Source organism: Carassius carassius, chromosome 13 (assembly GCF_963082965.1).
Source record: "Carassius carassius chromosome 13, fCarCar2.1, whole genome shotgun sequence".
NCBI classification, from domain to species: domain Eukaryota; kingdom Metazoa; phylum Chordata; class Actinopteri; order Cypriniformes; family Cyprinidae; genus Carassius; species Carassius carassius.
The window spans coordinates 24,884,671-24,907,316 of NC_081767.1; the positions used below are offsets into that span (position 1 = coordinate 24,884,671).

General features: G+C 40.7%; 1 protein-coding gene across 1 annotated transcript; it reads right to left on the bottom strand.

The window, feature by feature from the left end:
• LOC132156181 (plasmanylethanolamine desaturase 1-like) lies at positions 1-21,848 on the bottom strand. Its single transcript, XM_059565073.1, has 7 exons — positions 21,691-21,848; positions 21,335-21,499; positions 9,818-9,937; positions 9,540-9,631; positions 4,962-5,106; positions 3,521-3,733; positions 1-482 (listed from the first exon to the last, which is right to left on the bottom strand). Exons 1-7 carry the CDS (start codon positions 21,698-21,700, stop codon positions 361-363), a joined length of 867 nt encoding a protein of 288 aa, XP_059421056.1. The 5' UTR covers positions 21,701-21,848; the 3' UTR covers positions 1-360.
• Between the last annotated feature and the right edge of the window lie 798 nt (positions 21,849-22,646).

Sequence of the window (22,646 nt, forward strand, 5' to 3'; positions counted from 1 at the left end):
AAAGGATTGTGAGAGAAACAGTGTCTCTCATCATTATCTCATCAGTTTGAGACCACCCTTTTGAAATTCATCTTGTCTTTCTACTATTTCATTGTGTATGGACATCTACAAAAAGAGAGGAGGGAGCCAGTAGAGGAGATGGCTTGCGTGTAGCAGACCTCAGTGACTGGAAAAGGCCCCAGCGGTAAGAGTGGTCTGTGGTTATGTGCTGTAGAGAAGATGGTTTAGAGGAGACAGAGGGACACAGGAACATTAAAGGAGAGAGGTTTTGGGGTACAGAGGTAAGGCCCATATTCAGTTTTTGTTCCCCCTAAAGAGGGGGAGAGATGGATGAGAGGGAATTCCGTCCTGCTATCCTGGTCACTCGGATTTCTTGGCCCACACCATGTCATCACTGCGTGGCTTCTGACCCGTCAATCTCTCGATCAACCACTCCATCGTCCGCCAAAAACCAACTCTGTCCAGCGGGTAGTTCAACCACCCTGAGGGAGAGAATGATAGAGAAGCAGGGGTGTCAGGCACCAATGTTTATGAAGGGACATCAATGGCTGCGGCTCATATAAGATAAGACATGACCAAAAGGAGGAATAAAAAAAACACTTTGACTCCTGAGTAGTTGTTATTAATATGAGTGTAAGATTAGATAGTCAAGTGCTACAGAATGACAGAAGAGAAAGCATTTAAATTGGACTTGTGTGCACTATATATAAAAACAATTCAGCAAGAATGTGTTCAATTTATCAATAATTGATGAATTTTTTTATTTCATATAAATGCTGTTTTTTTTTTTTACTATATATTCATCAAATCCTGAAAAAAAAAACTCACCAAACCCAAACTTCTAAATAATAGTGTATATAATTGGAAAACATGCCATACACCATAAAATACATTTGAAGATTAAAGAGGGATAAACACATCACATTTTAATTAATGCATTATTAATAAATTATGATACATGTAAAACATTAATATTGTGTGTAAAACTGTCATAAAACAATCGTGCCAGAGTACTTTGAAACAGGAGTAAAACTGAAAAAGGAATACAGAAACAGGTGAAGCACACAGGCTTGATGTGTAAAGGCAACCAGACAAATTCATTCCTCTCGCTGAATTACACACCGTTCTGAAAACTCACCAGCGAGAGAAAAGAGAGAAATGCAGGAGAGAGAGAGAGAGAGAACACTTAGAGGGGCAAGGCAAGCAAAAAGGAGAGTGCAAGGACAAAAGAGCAAGACAGGAAGAAAAAGGGGAAGGCACAGAGAACAACATCAAGAAGCGGTGAGACACAGAAGCTCCTGGATGGTGACTCCCAGGGGATGGACAGAAGATCAGGCGCAAGCAGTAGAGTAATGTACATACTTACTGCTATAAATATGTAGCAGCACCCCACCCCCAGCCAGCCCGCCTCAACTCCACTACGTACACACACACTTCTGTTGTGCTCCCAGACACGCATTCCATTGGGTTTTGACAAGGAAACCATTTCAGACATACACACACAAGATATTCAGATATTTAACACACAAAAACGTGCAGGACAAAGTGCAAAACAGAGACACAATACATCAGCCTAGGCTCAGGCATTTGAGCGCTTACCAGAAGTCTTAAAAATGACCATTATACTATCATGTTCTTTGGACATGCACTATAGTAGTATGGCTGGACGGTATATCTAAAAATATTAAGATTTCCAATATACATCTCATTATTTATTTATTTACTACTGTATTAAAAGGGTGATTGTTTTCTATCAATCAAATGAATCCAATCTAGTTACAATCAACTAGAATCAAAATATAGTAATGTAGAAACCCTTAGTAACAAACATCAATATTTTCTATACAAATCTATATATAGACCAATAAGGTTTGTTCTCAGGGTCAAGCTAAGCAATAACAGTTGAGCTTCCATTTACCATATTTGAAGTGCTCTATGTTTGCCATATCTCTTCCAAAGAAGACGGATTTCATTTAGAATCTTAAGAACATTCTGAAGTGTCTGTTTGGTGGAATGCACTTTAAATGGAGGGACAGAAATCTCTCAGATTTCAAGAAAAAGATGAACGACATGGATCCAAGTAAGGGTGAGTAATTGGTGAAAATGTTCAATTGTTCTTCTATCTCTTTAATAGCCAAATAACAAAAACACAATAATTTTGATATCGCCTACCCCTATGTGCAAGTACAATTGCATACTTTGAAGTACCATGTACATACTATAGTAATGGTATAGGAACACTCTAATCATTCAGTGCCAATTGAAAATACCATGGTATTTCCACCTGACACCATTACAGTACCATGGTACCGCCACAGTACTGTTTTCAGTGAACCCTGATTATGACTATTATCACATAGTCAGCCATTGGCCTTGTATGTCTGTATATAAGCACCACACTGTTCCTCGGTCACGTCTGTGTCAACTCCAAGTGTGTGTGTGTGTTTGTACCCTCTCTCTACAGTGACCCCTTTGGTGCAGGAGGAGAGCAGAACAGCTCATCATGTTTGTTTGATTTTTCATCTTTGTCAAACCCAAAGCCCCCACCCCCCCTTCACGCAAGCCTATTTGTTAGCACTGACAGCAGGTTAGCATTAAATATACATGGAGGTTGTCAGCCAGTGGCATACACAAAGGCGGGCCCTGGCCCCTGGGGACTCGGGCAGGGAGGGTGGAGGAGCAGGGCTCACGCAGAGAGAGACTCCCAAGCGGGCATGTTTGTGTATGTGTGCGAGACCCTTTCCTCTCCCTTCATCAGCGTCTCCCAGTGGGATCAGGGAGCAGCAGTGGAAAAGAAAAGAGGGAGGGTCAAAAGGACCGGTCTGTGCTCTGGAGCATGCGTGCACACACACACACGCATCTGTCGTCCACTGGGTGCAGGGTGACGCACAAGCATCCTCGCTCCCCTCTCTCACAGAGATGCACGTCGCATACTGAGTGCTCCAGCTATCATGGGAGTTTAATGCCTTCACACACACACACACACTTATGTGCGAACAGACACAGCTGACTTTAAAACAGTTATTTTAACCCACTCTTTACAGCTACTGGCGATGCAGGCCACGCTCCGTGGAAGAATCCTTGCCAGATACTGTAGGTTACCACGATCGACTACAGTAAAGTCTCTCAGAGGAAGTTCACCTTCCTCATCTGAATCTGATCCAGTATGTATTGTTGTTGTAAAGATGCCTATGGGACTCTGGGTATATTTTAAGGTATAGTTCACCTAAAAACATAATTTACTCATCCTAGTGTTGTGGTAAGCCTGTATGACTTCCACTGTTTTTGTTCATACGAATAAAGTTAATGACATCCATTGTTGTTTTGGATCCCATTGAATTGCACTGTATTAACAAGAAAACAAACACGGAGACATTTTTTAAATATCTCCTTTTGTGTTCTGCAGAAGACTAAGTCCTAACATGACATAAGGGTGAGTAAATAATGACCGAATTCTCATTTTCAGGTGATAACACTAACACCAGGCTTCCGACTCATCAAGTGAAGCATGAGTGTGTACCTGTGGTGATGCAGTAGTACGTCTCATGTGGCGACACATGATGGATCCGGTGGTGTTTCTGTGGGAGCACTAGGTGGCAGTCCTGCAGTAGTGTGACCCAAAGTGGCAGGCCAAAGTAGGAGTGGGACCACTTGTGGATCTGATTAGTCATGGTTACAAAGACAGCCAACGCAAAAACAAAACATTCCCAGGGGTAGGACTCTGCAAGGGCATCTGGGAAAGAGAGATAGCGTAATGGAGAGGTGGAGGGAGAGATAAACGAACAATGGCATAAGGTGGAGAAAGAGAGATAAAATTATATGCAAATTAATACGACATGCCCTAACCCTCAAGTATAATACAAGCCTTATCCTTTAGCATGAGAAACATCAAATCAAACTGACCTTTCAATTTTCTTAGGATTGAGCAGATCATCAGCAAAAAAAAGAACAAAAAAGTTTGAATGGAATTTAATTTAATGGAATTCATGGAATTTTATACAAAGAAAATTCTGTCACCATTTACTTATTCTCATGTTTTTAAAACAAGAATGACTGGAAACCATAAATGAGACAGGAAGGATGCTGCTGAGTTCCAGAAAAATTGTGTGCGATATTCAAGGTCTTATGAATTTATGTAGTTTTATGTAAGAAAAAAAATTAATTTAAATTTACTTGACTTTAATCATAAGAAAAAATAAAGCATAGATCCTTCCTCAATTTCCTGTGTTGTGATACAAGTCATACAAGTTTGCAATAACATGAGTATGAGTTCAGGGGTTAAAAAAAACTCCATAATAAACGACAAAGAACAAAAAAATTAATTAAATTTCAAGCTATTTTCACAAAGCAATACAAAACACCTTAAAAATCTAAAAAAATAAAAAAAACGCATCCAATCAAGTATAGTTGAGCTTCCTTTTACCATATTCAATGTGCTCTATGTAAATTGTGTCTTTGTATCCACTCAATATGGATTTTGATCTCATTAAGAATATTTTGAAGAGTAAACATTTCAGTGGAATGGACTTTCACTCGAGGGAAAGTCTTGAGTTTGGAACAATTTAAGGGTGTGTAACAGCTGACAGATTTTTTATTTCTGTGTGAACTATTCCTTTAATGGCCAAAAAAAACAACATTAGAAATATCTAAATATATGGAAAATGTAAGCACTCCTTATAAGGAGGAAAGAAAGTCATAATAACATGAGCATGAGTGAAGAATAAAAAGTTAAATTTTTTGCCTGAGCTGCTCCTGCAACCCATGCAGGGCAAAAATGGAACTGAGAACATTTGACCCTTTTCAAACCATATTCTCATTTGTCGATTTTAAGATGAATGTGGGGCAAACCGACAGCTCCAAGACAAGGTGTTGCACTCAGGTCACACTCGTTGGTTCTTAAATAGTCACACTGACTCACTCTCAATGACACATTGGAAAAGAGAGTGGATGTGTGTGTGTACCTGGTGGGTAGGATAGGAATTTATAGGCCATGTGGGCCAGAGGCAGGATGGTGATCATGCAGTTGTCTCCATTAGTCTCTATGAAGTCATGCCGTGTGATAGCCGTCGGATCAATGTGGTGCTCCCGGAACGGGCGAATAAATGCCTGAATGGAAAGAGAGAGGTAAAGAGAGATGGGGGGAGCAGGGAGAAGGGAGGTTAAGGTTCAATTGAAAAACAGGCAGGGGTGTCTAGGGCTGCAATTTAGATCCATTACCCAGTGGTAATGAATGGGTACGTCTATGATAAAGACAGTGCAGGGTCAAACTAGAAGCTATTGTTGTGTTATAGTTAGACTCTGAACAAGCTGTAAGAACACTGGATGTGCATTTTAGGGTGATAATTAAAAAAAGAAGAGTTTAAACTAAAATAATCAGTACAGAAACCAAAAACATCCTCTGCCTGAAGTTTCTCCACTGATAATGAGCTGGAAGCCCACAGAAAATCTGTGTGTAGAACTTTTCAGAAACATCTGTCACAAAGTTCTACACATTTGACACCCTTGAATGTTTTATTAATTAATATTTGATAATGTACTCAGCTACTGTCCCAATAAGAACCGGTCACAATGTTCAGCTGCAAGAACTGAATAGTCGATTAGTAAGGACGACTGAATACATTTTTTTATATATATATATATATATATATATATATATATATATATATATATATATATAAATGTTGTTATTTTAACCGAACCGTTAGAAAATTTTCATGCAAATTTTAGCATTTTGCTACCAGAGTTGCATGTGTCCACCAGTAAAAAATAGTCCAACTTTTAAAACCAGTTGCTTCTGGGTCATTTCACTTAACTCATTTAGATGTTCACGATTAAAGAATGTGCCTTGTTTAAGAAAAATAGAATCAGGTGCACCAAAACCAACCTATTTATTTATTATACAGTACTTCTAGTCAATAATGATTAGTCAACTAGTTGTCCAGGCAACATGCTGTCTGGTTAGTCAATTATGAAAATACGCACTTTTGCACATCCGTATCAGTACGAATGTAGCAACCACAGGTTTTCCATAAAAATCAGCATTGAAAATGCGAAAAGGAAGATTTTGCCTGAATCTGGCCACAAGACAGGGCTGGGTGGGGTTAGATGTTGACTGATAGACGCAAATTGGTGTGTTGGCGGTACTAGGTCCTAAATGAAAAATTGACACATGCAACATGAGCTAGACGTTCGGAGCGGAGAGATAACCTGGCATTAAACATCACTTCCCCACGGCTCAGATCCAGCATCATGAAAACCACTAACCCAGCAGCGCCTGTCACTCACGCCCAGGAGTGCTGCTTTGAGACGGACACCCGTCTGCGACTGGGCGGGTGTCGTAAAATGAAAGGGACTAAGAGAAAGGATTGTATAAGCACAAAGGAAAATACAAGAATGAATGTAATTTATTTTCCACATAAAAAGGAGAAATCGTCTGGAGGCACATTACCATAGCGTTTCAGAGATGGAGCTTGGGGGGGTGTCATTATTGCGTGTTTGTGGGCTGAACTCAATCACACCTATATCTGAGAGCAAGTGGTGACACTCTGCTGGAGCTGAGAAAACTATCTGTTGATATTTCGACAATTATGCTCCCTCCTGTTCTCCTCGTTTCCTTTCCATCTATCTGTGCGTGAGATTAAAAGAGCGCTAAGCCCAAGCACACGGCGTGCATGTCGACTCACCGGCACACTGCGGCAAACCTGTGCCTCGCTGCTGCTAATCCCACACCATTTAACGGCCTGCCTTGCCTCGTCTCGCCTCACCCGCCTTCTGCCTAATCACGACTCACATCTTCAGATTGCCCTAGCAACCCAGCCAAAGACCAGAGTGCACATGAGAGATCCATTTCATTTCTCTTGCCTTTTTTCCTCCTCCCTACGCTCTTTGCTCTTAAGTGCCTGTTTAATCACAGTCATTAATGATTCTCCCTCAAGTTGGTGCTTCTTGTTTGAACATGTGGACAAAAAAAGCCATATATATCGGTCCACTAAGTGCCACCTTTAATCTGCTGGTTAGGGGTCTTAAAGCTCAGCGTTCTGGATGTCTGTAAATTCCCTCGCTTTTTTTGAAGTCCGATCACTCCCAGGTGGCGGATCCTAATTATCCTCGACAGCAGAAGGATCGGCGGTGGCTGCGGAGCCGGATGGAAACCCCTTCACGGTGAGGCGGTGTGGCTGAGCCGTTTTACAGCACAGAAGGACGATGATGAAAGCAAGAGAATGGGGCTCCTCGGCCTGACCCACAGCTGGTGATGAACGGGCTGTTTAGATGATCTGCTCTCTACAATCCTGCTCACGGCCTCAAAGAATTGGCAATGTAGGACAACTGAGGGCCTCAATGACCAGCATGTAAATATGCCCCCATTATAGAAGCAGGGCATAAGGTGTGGGCAGTATGACTAAAACCATTGTATATTATCAGTACCATAATGGACAACATTAGAGAACTGTAAATGGTCACTATCAGTTGATATTGAAAATGTATTACACAGCCCTCCGAAATAATTTTTATTGGTCAGTCAGGACATTTTGAAATCAGGTATTCATCACAATGACAATGGTCAATACCAATGTTGTATAATGACCGCTCATCCAGGTATTTGTGGCTAGGGCTGTTTGATTCAGAGATTTTTTAAATCTATTCCAGAGAGATTACGCAATGGAGTAAGAGACCTGCTGAATCATTTTCTGAAACGATTTCACTGAATTAAACAAATTTGTTCACGAAAATGAATCAGGCTACCAATCACTATTAGCATGGAAAATTAATGATTAACTCTAAAATTTAAGAAATGCTCTTACAGAGGAATTGATTCCATTTGAAGGAACTGATTCAACCTTTGGTATCAACTATTGATTCCCAAAGCCTTGAAACTGATTCTTTTTGGAATCGATTCCCAGCTGTAACCGGCGGTCCTTTCACATGTCTGGGATCACACCACGAACACGTGATAGATTGATAGAATAGTAGATTGATAGTAGGCCTACAGTAAAGCTGATATTATTGAAGTGCTTGTCCTGTTGTTAGAATGACTGTTATGCACACTGTAATGGATTATATATTAAAAGTGAAAGTGAAAGTGAAGTGACATTCAGCCAAGTATGTTGACCCATACTCAGAATTTGTGCTCTGCATTTAACCCATCCGAAATGCACACACACAGAGCAGTGAACACACACACACACTGTGAGCACACACCCAGAGCAGTGGGCAGCCATTTATGCTGCGGCGCCCGGGGAGCAGTTGGGGGTTCGATGCCTTGCTCAAGGGCACCTAAGTCGTGGTATTGAAGGTGTAGAGAGAACTGTACATGCACTCCCCCCACCCACAATTCCTGCCGGCCCGGGACTCGAACTCACAACCTTTCGATTGCAAGTCTGACTCTCTAACCATTAGGCCACGACTTCCCTTAACATAAACAAGCAAGATTTTAAAATGGTTACTTCTCAAATCAATATTTCATGTGGTGAAAATTTGTGTTATAAGTGATACATCTGTCCATTTTTCACACAATACATTATATTGCTGTGAAGCCTAAACAGACTGATTTTTCTTTTTAGTTGTTTATTTATTTAGACAATGTAAACATACATTTAGATGATCGCCTTTCTTTTTTTTATACATAATCACCACATCAAATCATATTAAGGTATAAATGCTATAGCAGCAGACTATTTGGAGTTGCACAGTATAAGGCATCAAACCACCCAGTCCTAAAGGACCCCATCTCTATAGAGCACACATCAGCCAAAGAATAGGAAATAGGAAAGATCGGACAGACCTGAAACTTTGAAAATTTCATAGCCACACTCACGGTGAAGTGTATTCTGATCATTGCTAAACCTGTATACTTGTAATTTCCTTTCACTGTAATCACATTTAACAGTCCATATTTCCTGAAGTAGCCTAATAATTGGCACACGGGACCAGATTTAGCTAAGGTTTGCCCTTTTTCTACCGCCAGTCTACTGCCCTCTTCCACATAATAGCACAACGACCCCTGTCAGCACAAAAACACATAAATGCTTCCAGATTCATGGCCCCTACTTGTCCGACACAGAAAGCAAGTGTCGGCTGCTTTTTAATTGGACAGCGAGGGGGTGACCTTTTCTCTGATTGGGCAAGGAGAGTGCGACCGTACTATGCATTAATGCAACCTCTCCTGAGTATCCCCAGCACCCTTTGGGCTTGAGGGTGGGTGGGGTTAAGATGTGGCGCTCCAGGAAAGCAGGAAGGGCTGAACTCCCCAGGGTGGAGATGGCATTTCACACTTGCCGTTTTTTAAGCCTGGTAAACCATAACAGGCCAATAGAGCAAAAGCTGATATGAAAATTAAACGGAGTAATTTGTTACAATCAAACAAGATACTACGCTTAGAGACCACACTGTGCATATGAGTGTGTGGGAAATGCATGTTTGCCAGAAAGATGGTGCCACTGTACCTAAATGTGCCCACACACCTGTAGCCAATCACATTCATATAGTGTAAAAACAGTTATGTCATACATACTGAACTATGCATAGGCCTTGGTCCTTACCTTTCCAATTACAGGGATGTCCACTGAACCCCATGTATCAGCTCCCCAATGTACAATCCCAGAGGCAAAATCTGCTGTCACAATACCAGTCACTTTAAGAGAAAGAAAGAAGCTGTTGAATTCAGTCAGTACTGAAATAAAATTCACCATGAGACCATGACATGGAAAAAAGTGCACTACAACCAATGGGTTTCTGCAGAGATAATGACAGCAGAACTTCATTAGAAAACAAGGAAAGACATGAACATAAAGGTCAATAATAATAATGTAAGGCTTACCAATGCCAAAGATGATTCTGTAGATGTGCACTGTGGAGAAGTTGAGGAAGAGGAAGGAGAGGTTAAGAGCGAAGAGCGAGAGGCACAGAACCACACAGATCCACTCCTGCAGCCGCTTTCCTACAGGGACAACAAACACACAAAGGTACATTAGTACTATACATATTTTGATTGACACAAATTTCAAACAAGAATTAAAAAAATAATAAGAAACAACAGAAAGAAACAACCTTCATACATCACATAGATAAAACATCTTATTTTAACAGCTGGTAGAACAACTAAGAATTTGGAGATGATTATTTCTAGAATTTAATTTGCTGGCTTAAATACTGTATATTGACCTATTTTACTTATTGGAACAATACCAACAACACTAAGAAATAAATAGTTAATTAAATAAAAATTCAAAAGAAGAACAGGGAAAAAAAACATTGAGAAACAACAGAACAGCAAAAAGACAAAATTTACACGGCTGAGTGCAAAATTAACTAGTTGACTTGTCAGTAGTTGTATGAATAGACTCTCATCAGGTTAAAAAAAATACTTATACCATCTTTTGAATGTTATTAATTCTCCTTAGTTACAATATATTTAACTACAGTGTCCACTGCGAGGTCACAGACAGCAGCGAACTGACATCTCTCAAAAGCAGAAAAGGTCATCAGGGTCAGCGGACAGGAGACAAGCTGAACGTGTGTAAGTGTGTGTGTGTCCCATTATCTCATGAGCTCAGGAGTAATCGATTAAACTAGGACAAGTTGTAGGTAGAGGCGAAGGTCAGGATCTCTTGCGATGGTGCGTTTGCCTGACACAGCTAAACGTCCCAGGTCAGGGCAGAGGGCACCGATGGAGGGGCCACAACGGGCACTGTTCAGACCACCATGACAGCGGTGTGGCACAGCGGCCGGCCGTGGAGGATGATTAAAGTGCTAATGCATTATTCACAACAGAGTAGAGAATTAGTAGATATGGACACCAACCACATCTACATGTCCCCATCTCTCCACAGCCTACATTCAATCTCCGCTTGCATATTCAGTATTAAACTGCATTCCAGCACGTCTGAGTCTTTCGTTCTTTTACTGTGACTCTTTCTTCTTGTTCCATCGCTCTCTCCATTGCTCTCCTGTTGGGCGGATGTGGGCATGGAGAGGCACAGTGGACTCAGCTCTTTTGAAAATTTAATGCCATTAGAGGAGCCATCCTGAGTGGATTGGGAACGTGAGGAGGTTGAGAAGATGATATTGATGACAGCTATTTATAGCGCCTCAGTGGGCCAGCCAACATTATATGCCTGAACGATGGACCGTGGTTCTCATAATGCACTTACAAGCCTGTGTTATATTTTGTTTAGTTATAAGAGCACCAAACTTTGGAATCCTTAACCTAACAGCTTGTATCCCATAAAGCACCCTGAGATCCATCCAGGTTTTGGTGCAGACTTGAGTTCAACTGTAAAATTGCTTGCTGGATTAATGTGAAAGGTGTCTGATTACAGACAACTCATCTTTCTATTTTGTCATTTTTATTGCCTCTCAAAAACAGTTTGACTAGTGTACTGACTGACAAATGGAATAAAACTGTAAATAGTTACCAAATTATAACATTTGAGGTTGATCGCAAGCTCACTACTTGGATTAAAAATGACTTATTTTTTTATTTAGAAAAATATGATTGCTGTGATGTGGATGATTAAGTGGAATGGCCATTTAACAAACATACCATAACCGATGTACTGTAAAACCCTAAACCCATCAGGAGGAGGGAGACAATAAAATTCAGGTTCTGACTCGTTCATGTACAGTGCCAAATGAGAATACAACATAACATGAGCATAAAACCACCTGTTTTTATATACCAGAGAACATATAAGGGAACAGATGATCCAGGGTCAGCTGATGTTGTTATAGTCATTTTCTGATGGCACAATGGATTGTGCAGTTGGACTAAATGTGGTAGCTCAACAGGAAGTGGAGGGATGACAAAGTCCAGGTGCAGCACATCAGGTTGTCATCAACATTGTGCTTTTTTTCTTTACACATCACAGCAGCCTCAAACGTGGTGTTGAAATCTGAATGAGGTTTGCATGAAAGCACTTTTACAGTAATTCTTTTTTGTAGAGGAACAATAGTACAGCTCTTTTGACAGAATATCACAGAGAAATGAAAAGTGGGAAAATATCTACCGCTGTTCAAAACACATAACATAACACCATCTCTGAGAACTTACAAGATTATTCAGAGACAGAAACCTAAAAAAAAAAAAAAAATTGTACCCACTCCAACACTTGCGTCCTCTCTTTCCCGTCTTTTTTCTCTCACACACAGACATGTGTACACACTCTCGCAGCAGTGGGGCCGCTGTCAGGTGCTCAGCGTCAGTCCTTGGATCCTCCCGCTCCCCGGTGAGGGCAGAAACTAGGCCAGGCCTCGACAGAGCCTCCGCCGCTGTACGCAGCCAGGAACACCGTCCCCCTGTCCACTGGACCTGAGCAGCGTGCTCATTAATACAGTCCTGACAACAACGTGCTCCCCTGCAACCCCCTGCACCATCGCTCACACCCGCAGCCCCCTTTCCTGCTCGCTGGCATGGGGAATTAACCTGGGAGGGGCGGGGGGAGGGTAGGGGGTGCTAATAGGCTGAAATTAATCAACGACGCCTGGTTCGATGCAGAGGGGCAGCTGGAGTGCTAAACAACGACCGTGAATGCTAATGGCATTCTTGCTCTCTCGCTCTGTCATAATGTGCGCAAGTTTCTGCGGCAGGCTGTAATATGGCATCGTCCATCCTCGATTTTCACCGTGCTTCACCTGCTGATGCATGCAACCACGGTTACACAGTTTGAGGTGAAAGACCTACTGAATCTTTCCTCTCTTAGCCATTTTGGGGAAGTCGTGGCATAGTGGTTAGAGAGTTTGACTCCTAACCCTAGGGTTGTGGGTTTGAGTCTCGGGCCGGCAGTACCATGACTTAGGTGCCCTTGAGCAAGGCACCAAACACCCAACTGCTCCCCGGGCGCAGCAGCATAAAGGGCTGCCCACTGCTCCGGGTGTGTGTGTGTTCACTGCTGTGTGTGTGCACTTTGGATGGGTAAAATGGATGAAAATTACAATTAAAGTCAATATGAACTAACGGTTTGATAACCAGCAATCTTCAAAATTTCTTCTTGTTCCACAGGAAAAAAAAAAAGGTATTACACGTTTGGAATAACATCACTATACCTTTAAAAGTAAAAGTCATAATATGTGCATGTTTTCTGAAGAAATACAATAGAATTGTGTGACAAAAAAAACAAATTTAAGTCGTTATCCAATATAAATATCGATATCATAAAAGGAGTGATGAATAAATCAACTGACTCTTTTAAAATCAGCTGATCCAGTTCACAAAACTAGTCTTGAATCAGAATGATTCAGTTCTCAAGTTAGGCTCACAGATTCAGTAATCAGGTTGCAGCAAGATTATCAGTAAACAGCTACATAAATTACATTTTTTATAACACAGATATGTGCACAAGTCATTTAAGACCACTTATGATACTTTAGAATAATTTCAATGCTTAAAATCTTCACCTCATTCACTGTAATTGCATGGAAAAGAGCATCCTGACACATTATTGAAATGTCCCCTTTTGTGTCCTTCTGAAAGTCAAACAAGTTTAAAAAAAGACTTAAACAACGGCAGTTCTCATTTGTTGGATGAACTAATCCTGTAATAAATTAATGAAAGCTTTTACAGCTCTGATGGGACATCTGATAGGATGCTTAGACCCCATGCTGAGTAAGGGTGAGTGCAGAAGAAAAGGGGTGGGGTGCGGGGGGCATGGTGGCGGTTTATCACCTGTCACGCTTGCAGAAGTCAGTGAGTGTGAACAGTATGTGTTGTTTGTGCGAGGAGAGATGGGTGTTTTTTCTGTCTCTACCCTCGATGAACAAAGGGCTCTTTTCTTCGGCGGGCTCTCCTGATGGGGCTGCGGTGGTACGCGGGCCTCTGTTCTCAGCGCAGCCGCGGCACTGAAAGAACGGCTCTCACCTCCTCCGGATAGGCAGACAAAAAGCAACTCACAGACTCAGAATAGCAGCCTTTCAGAGGGCCGGCCATGCCACAAAGTCCTGCCAACATGCCATGACTGAGCCATTCTCTACCACACTTTACCCCCCCCCCCCCCAACAATGCCAAGGGCATCTACATGTGGGCAAAAAGGAAATGGTATTGATTTAGGAACATCAAATGCTGGCCAGGAAAATGAACCTCATATTAGCACACAGACAATTATATTTAGCGGGATACATAATGGCACAGATGCACATGCACATTGTCCCCTTGCCAGCTCTCTGTAGGCCTGTCTTCAGAGGGGACTTTGGGAAAGAAGGGAGAGACAGGAAAAGTGGGTCATACATGGCGAGAGGAAGAGAAAGAGAGTAAGAGAGAGGGAGGTAGAATTCCCCTGATCAGGACAAATGGATCAGTCACAGGCCTTGTTGCTTTCATCTGTTCTCAGTGGACAACTCAACCTTGGACACACACGCTAACACGTACCCAGACACACTCAAACACACTTTGTGCATGGGATACAATACTCTGTTATTTATAATAATAATGATAATAATAATAATGAAAACAGACAAGTATGTGAGGACTGATAGACAGTATTTTTTTTTTTCTAAAGAGAGACAAAAACTTATTGGACTGGGTGAACACAAAAACTAAACCATTCACCACTAGGAACAAAAGTTTTACTAGGGATGTGAGCCATAAAAAAGTAACAATTTATGATGTCATTTAACAAAATAATAAAAAAAAAAAAAAAAAAAAGCTGGTTCTCGTTACCATTCCTATTAGTTAACCCCATTTTAAAGAGACAGAGAGATAGGTAGACACTTTAATGCATTTCTGATTGTGTACCCAGTCAGACCGTGATAAGGGCCCCAGATGACAGGATTAGGAAAGAGCAACCCCTGAGACCCACCCCCCCCCATACACACATAAAATCCAAATACACACTACCTTTTAAGATCTCCAAATCTCCAGAGTAACAAATGAACGTTCATGTCGAGAGGTTGTATGCAATCAGTCGGGACAGACAGATTGAACAAAACAAGTCGTCCCATAAACTCAGTCATATTTCTCACATCTTTACGGTATGGACTAGAATCCGAACAGCTGACCTCGGGAACGCAAAGAGTTGAGTAGGCTTATGACCTTTAGATTGAAATTCATTAATAAGAGAGAGGGATTAAAATGCAGAGAGTGGATTTTAAATATTGAAAATTCACAGCGGAGCCACTTCAGCGAGAACTCCATACTAAATACAGCGCTGATTGAGGACGGCACTGGAAGGGCCGCGTTCAGAAATGGAATTTAGATAATAGTAATTATACGGCTCACCCACTGTCCCTGTTCCCAATTGCCACAAACCACCTGAATTCACACAGAAAGCTGATGGAGAACTCCATCAAATATTAATAACAGGCTGTGTGGTTCCAGTCCAAGTTTATTTGGGCACCCTGGTACGCTTCTACAGTTTGTGCGTGTAGGCATGCAAAAGAGACAATTCTGTGTGCGGCGTTAACACCCTGCCACATTTGAACCCTCCCCCCATCCCAAAAACATTTGTGTGTGTGTGTGTTTGTGTGTGAGTCCAGTTTTGTTTCATGTATACAGCTGAGGTCCTAATGCATTTAGCTGCCCTGGTGTGTGTATAATTGAGAAGACCAGCAGGAGAGATTGCAGGTAGCCAGGTTCCCCTCCTCCTTGTCTCTCTGTCTCTCTGTCTCCCTCTCTTTTCTTCTCTCCCACTTCCCCTCGAGAGCCTACTTGGCTTTTGTTTATGCTAACAGTGTGCAGTTCAAGCTCGGACAGAGTGGCGCAGTGAAAGCCTGAGCAAAACTATATGTTTTGTGTCACATAGCGACTGTCTGATTCCGCTGTGGCCCGGGTCACAAGACCAGCTCAGAATTACGGCCATGAGTTAGTCGTTCAGCACCTTGAACCTGTGACCTTTTGACCCCAGGGTCAGCGTATGAGAGCCAAGATCACTTGGAAGGCATGACGGGGTCAATTTGGTGTGAGTTTGACAGGAAGGCAGGATAAATTATACAGCAGGTCAGAGCTAAACTCTGCAGGACAGTGGCCCTCAAGGACCAACTTTGGACACCCCTAAAGTAGCCTGTCATGATCAAAATAAACCATATTTGAATATTAAAATGCACAAATGGAATTTCAGAGCTGTGGCAGAGAGAGAAACATTGGTCTATGATAAAACTAAAATTGTATGGCTTCAGAAGACTAAGTACAGTGCAAAAGTCTTGTCATAGTGCCTTTGTGGAGTCTCTAGTCATCATATACTTTAATGGTAAGGCAAAAAGATGTGTGAACATTGTCATAAACTACCATTCAAAAGTTTGAGGTAGTAATATTTTTTAATGCTTTTGAAATAATTGCTCAAAAGTTGTATTTACAACCTATTAGAAGCACATACTCGCACTGTACAGGAAGGTGATCATCAGGATGGAGGATGGATTGTGTGTGTGTTTGGATGTGTTGTGCAGTATGTGGTGCGGTGCAGAGGAACTGAAGGCAGGGTTATGCTCAGTGTCATGCCGTCTTATTCTACTCCATGGCCAGTCTCCACTCTGTGCTGTAACTCCGTGAATCTAAACCTTTTGGAGAACCGGACCCCAGTCCAATTTAAAACCATCCTCTGGGATCCCCAGAACAAAATTTACATTTAGTCAATTTGTGAGGACCTACTTTTTCCATTCATGGGAACATGTCATGTCAAAATATACAAAATAAAAGATCATAAAAAAAAAAAAATTCATACTTTATATTAGGGCTGTGCGATATATCTAACGATATGATCATGCGCACCTAGTCATAGATCACTGACAAGCTACGCACTATCATGTTCATTATCCAAGATGAATCACCTTCGATAATGAACGCGATATTAGCTTTTCAGTGATCTACGGCTCTGTCTATTAAATGCCGCTCAATTTGAAAGCAGGTGATGGCGATTTAGCGGTAATCACAGAACCGGATTTACTGACTAGATGCGCATGATCATATCGTTAGATATATCGCCCAGCCCTACTTTATATAGACCCCCTGGCATTACGTCAAGGACCACTAGTTGTTCACGGACCCCTGGTTGAGAAACACTACACAGCTCCGGCCCTCTGCCACAGAACGGAGAATTTGCCAACACGGCAGCAAGCTGAAAGATCAACTGCTTTCTTTTGGCTCGGGCTCTTTTGTAACTTTTATTTCTTACATGTAAATGTTGCAGTGCCTCTGTTACTAGCTTACTATTAATACAGATAACAGGTGCTGAACAATAGAAGTACTTTACTTAAGCTGTTGCAAAAACTCACTCTGTATGTTGGAAACAGTTGTGCTGCAAAATCTCTTTTTTTTCAGGATTCTTTGATGAATAGAAAGTTCAAAAGAAATATTTTGTAACATCATAAAAAAATGTACTGTCACTTTGGATCAGTCTAATGCACCCTTGCTAAATAAACGTATAATTTTCTTTTTTTTTTAAAAAGAAGAAAAAAATAAAATAAAATCTTACTGACCCCAAACTTTTGTATTATTGTTTTTTTTCCGATTGGATTTGATGAAATACACCTGTGGTTACTCTACTAGCAAATCTGTGTGAACATCTGTATGAACTGATGTCATACATTCACCAAAACTGACAGGTAAAGTAGCAGGTAAAAAGTTCAAAAATGGCTTATTAGAGCCATTTTATCTTCCCCTACATCCAGGAGTTACATTTAAAAGACAGATAAAACAGTGATGGCATTCAGAGTCAGTCAGATACTGGATAATCAAGAGAGAGTGATAGGGAAGTGAACCGAAGATCACAGGGTTAAAGGCTGACATAGCAGCTATGACCTCAAGACACTCAATGTGAATTTCTTCAGTAAATTTCCATCTCCAAGACCGTCAGATGCCCTCTGATGATCTACGGCAAGAGAACACCACATTAAATGACAGGAAAGGAAAACAGCTGGATTTCAAGTGGTCGGACTTGGCATAGCCTTTGCAAAAGACCTGTTCTCACCACCTTATAATTGTAAACATATTATCACTCAATTTTTTTTGTAACTTAAGGGGGTTGTTGCAACTGGCAGATGGTCTACATACTGCGGATTATTCTGGCCCAGAACTTGCCACTGAGACAGCAAGAGACCATCTGACCGAAATAAAACAATAATCCACAGTTTGTGTTTTTACATGTTGTATAGCATTAGGTTTTAGCATTAGTAAAGATAAAAATAAGTTAAACGTTTTTTTAAGATTTGATCCCACCAACCTTGAAAATGTTGACAAAACCTGTGATTATTTAATCGACAAAAGCATTCACTGTATCAAACTTGTGCCTTGGAAATACAACTTTGTTTCCATGCAGAAAGATTAAAGAAAATATATATGTGCCCTCAAACTGCATAAAGTTGCACATTAACTTCAAAACCTGCAGGTGGAAGAATCCATTTATGTATTATAAAAATCATTCTCAAGGTGTGTGTGCAACAAGAATGTATCTCAGAGTGGACTGTTATGGCGGAACGGATTCAGACACAAAGAAGATAACGCTCCTGGTGTGCAGTGTTGAGCCATTGTTGGCTTATCTGCAGGATTGCTAGCATAAATAAATATAGAGGTGTTTGACAGCTGATAAGCTTAAAATCACATTTACACTTGTAGGTCAGTGTGTCTATAGTGCCGTCCACCAATTTACACCCGTATCATTCACCTTTCCGCATGGTTCAAGCTTTCTTGTAGTCAAGCCTGTAATCAGCCTGCCACAATAAGGAACAACTAAACCAATTGAAGTCAAGATCGCTGACTGAATAGTAAACTAGATCTTGTGATGTAATACTATATTGATCTCTTTTTTTCTTGAACACACACTCCCACACACACACCACAAGCACCTCGGTAACCAAAGCATAGCGACTGGCAGAGGCGATGGGGGAAACAGAAAGTAGCCTGTAAATCCTGTTTACTTTGCGGCGAATCTGTAAAGTGGGATAAGAAGCACAAAGAGCAGTCAGTGGTGCATGACACGCAGACATATGGCAGGGAGAGGCGTCCAGCTGTTTCGCTGTCCTGGGGTTACAGTAATGAGCCGGAGGCTTCATTGAGCAGACTGAAGCCTCATCAATCCCTTTTCACCAGTAAGCCTCAACACTTCCAAACGCCATTTCCGCTCACCTCATCTCAGACACAAACCAGCCTCAGAAAAGTCTCCGGAGCGTCTGCTTTTAGCATCCTTGACATCATATTCTCTGGCTCAACCCTCTGCTCTCCATGGCCTCTCTAGACGGACTGCAGTTCAGCTGAATTCCATCAGAAGTCAAGGGTCTCAGGTAACCAAACCATTGGATTCCAAGACTACGGCACTTTTTGTGGATAAAGGATTGAATTAAAGGAAATATACAAGGGCTTGAGGTGGACAAGACCATTTGGGGATGGTGTGGTGTACTTGCAGAAATGGTAACGACAAGGTTGATGGTTTGATACCTGCAAGAAGCAAGCCATGAGGTATCACCATTTTGGAACCACATCGCACCGTTCTATGGTGTGAAAGTCACATAAACAAATTCAAAATTTCTTCAAAAACAAACCAAATAAATCTAAGATTCCAAGTCTGTGTTCAAATAATGAATTAGAACTGTGTTCAAAATAAATGAATTAAAATTAAAGTGGCCATAGCACACACTTAATTAGAATCAATTTATCCATGTTTCTTTTCTGTAAGGTCTATAAACCTTATAAACAAACTTAAAAAAAAAAAAAACTAAAATTAAAATAAAAGCCAGTTGATAGCCATACAAGGAATTCTGCCCTTTATGACGTTATACAAAAAAAAAAAAAACCTATAACTTATAAATAATCCATAATAAGTCCAACTTGTTTTTTGAAACTTTGGTCACGTTTAGCATGAGAATCAAACTCTTTAACAGTGTAAAAAAGTCAGAATGCATGAAATAGCATTACGCCTTCCCTTTAAAATAGAAATCAGTTATTTTACATTGTAATAATATTATTGTTTCTACTGTTTTTTGATCAATTAAATGAAGCCTTTGTGACCCTAAATGACACAAAACTTTTGAAAGGTAGTGTAAATCTAAAATATAGAACATTTGTAAGAATATTAGTTTGCATTTTGAGGTAAAAGATTGCAATACTATGAAATATTACCCCCCACCCCCGCCCACCAACCACAATCCTGTATGTCATGGACGATAAACTTTGAAAGTGTGCTAATTACAACCGCAAACAGCATGCAAACCACAGCACAAGCAAAACAACAATCCCCGTGTACTTTCCTTAAGAATCCCACAGTTAAGCCTCTCCGACATGCACTTCACAGCTGGTGAATACTAAACTCAACTGAGCTCATCCAAAAATCCCATCCACCCCATTCACAGAGAGAAGCATCACAACATTATTTAAACTTCTCTCAAACATTCTCAACATGGGCAAGTAATTTACATGCTGGACGTGCCAGTGGTAGCATATGCTTAACACGCTGGGTGCGTTGCCAAAGAAAATGGAGTGGTCATTATCATTCTTAATAGCATTTTGAATTAAATCGATGTAGTTTTAATTACAGCTGCAAACTACAAGTGTCCCATGACACTGCTTCTGCAGCTAGAGGACAGTGGAGGGGGACTTGAATCTTGTTTTAGTTGGAGGTTAGAAGGATGGAATAGTGGGGTTGGGGGTTAAAGGCATTCCCTAACGCTGTTGATCTCTGGCTCATGATGTGCAAAGATGGAGCTGTTTTCCACTAAGCCAAAAGTGGAATGAAGTCAAATCTGAAAGTCTATTAATATGTAATAGTTGTACAGCAAATCATAAACAATTCACCCAAAACAAATAATGCCATCATTTTCTGAAGGCAGAATTTCACAATTCACTTTCACTTTATGGAAAAAGATGAACTGAACAGTGACAGGCCGCCCAACATCTCTTATCTCTTTTGAGCTCCAATAAAGATCAAATATATAAAATATAATCCAAAAGATCTGGACAAATATGAGGGTGAGAAAATATAGACAGAATGCAAAATTTTGAGTGAACAGTCCCAGTAAGAGTTGAAAACGATTCTCTTGTTCTTAACACTTTATCCTGACAGGTACTAGTGTCTTAACACTTTATCCTGACAGGTACTAGTGTCTTATACTTCTATAGGTCTGAACGCACAGTGTTACGAAGAAACAAGTACACAATACAGGAAACCCATAACTGGGAAGTCTTGCATTTTCAGGAGGATGTTATACAAGCATCAATGTGCCTTATATTATGTTGACGTCATTCATGCGCTGCTGTCACATAATGATCTCAAACTGACCTCTTTGCATAAAGCTACATATAACTTTTGTATACGTGCGCGCTTTCCTGGCCTTAATGTGGCCCGATGATGATGCAGCATAAAACAGTACAAAAACAATTCCTATAAACACTGTTTAATGACAGTCGGTATACTTGTCTTACCTGGAGAGTAAAGCTTGGCGAGCTGTTGGGCTCCGGCGTGTTGCGGTCCCCAGCGAGGCGCGGTGCTGCGCGCAGCCGCCCCATGTTCATTCCCGTTCGGATCCTCCTCTGCCATAGACCGCTGTCTGATCTCCGTCTCTGACAGTAACGCCGCAGCCATGGTTTCTTATGATGGCCAGTTTTCAGAGAAAATGCATTAATAATGACGTTATATCGTGCATTTAGTAACTAATACACAGGGGTTTAGGTTTAGCGCTGAATGGCACACCTTTCCTAGCCCACTGAGGTTCCTACTTCAGTGAAACACACCCGGAACTAAAATAAGCACGAAAAGACATATTGTAATAATTATTTACCTTGCTTCATCTTATGAGCTAAATGATTGATAAATATTGTTCCTCACAGGACGTCTGAGCCAGGTCTTTAAACTGTCCGACAGCCTGAATAAAGTGAATATTTGGAAAACTTTTCTTGAGCTCTCTTGGTGTGGAGTGTTCTAAGGGATAATCGTAAAATGTATGTTTGTGTTGTGACGCAAAACAATTGTAACAATCACTGGCTGTTAATTAATGATTAAGATAATTAACAAAACGACATTATATTTTTTAAATGTTTACTAACTGTTTTGTTTGTGTTTGCTTTTATAGGTACTGTCTGTTAAATATTATGACCGTAAAAAAAAAGCACGGTGTTTTATTGATGGTCCCTAACAGCTCATGCGAGTCTATCTTAAGTCTTTGACAGGCTGATAAGGGAAACGAGCGTCTTGAAGCGAAATTGTTTGAGTACACATGACTACTGTACTACCGGTTGATAAAAAACGATAAGATTATCATATTATCTCATGTTTATGTTAATCTATTTGGTTATGTGGTACTGAAACACTCAGACACAATAGAATACAAAACAGTAACGTTACAAATTATATCACTGTATATTAATGTTTTCTCAGTTTGTTTTGGCGGATAATATAATATAATGTAATATAAAGACCAATATATCATTTATAACGGTATGTCAAAAAACATTAATTGTAACACATGCTTACATGTAATTAAGAAGATTATTTCTTAACTTGCTAGCTAATGATCTGTTAAGCATTATATAATGTGGTAATGTTGGTGAATTTTCTTAATGAAAGTAATTATAAAGTGTTTTAGAGGAAATCTATCTTGTCATATTGAGAATCCTTGGGATGCTGAGAGTCTGTGTGGGGGTCTGTAAAACCCTGAGGCTGTGAAGATTGGCAATCGCCTAGAAACAGATAAACTGGTTAACTGATTGGCTAAAAGTACAGTGAAGTACAGTACAA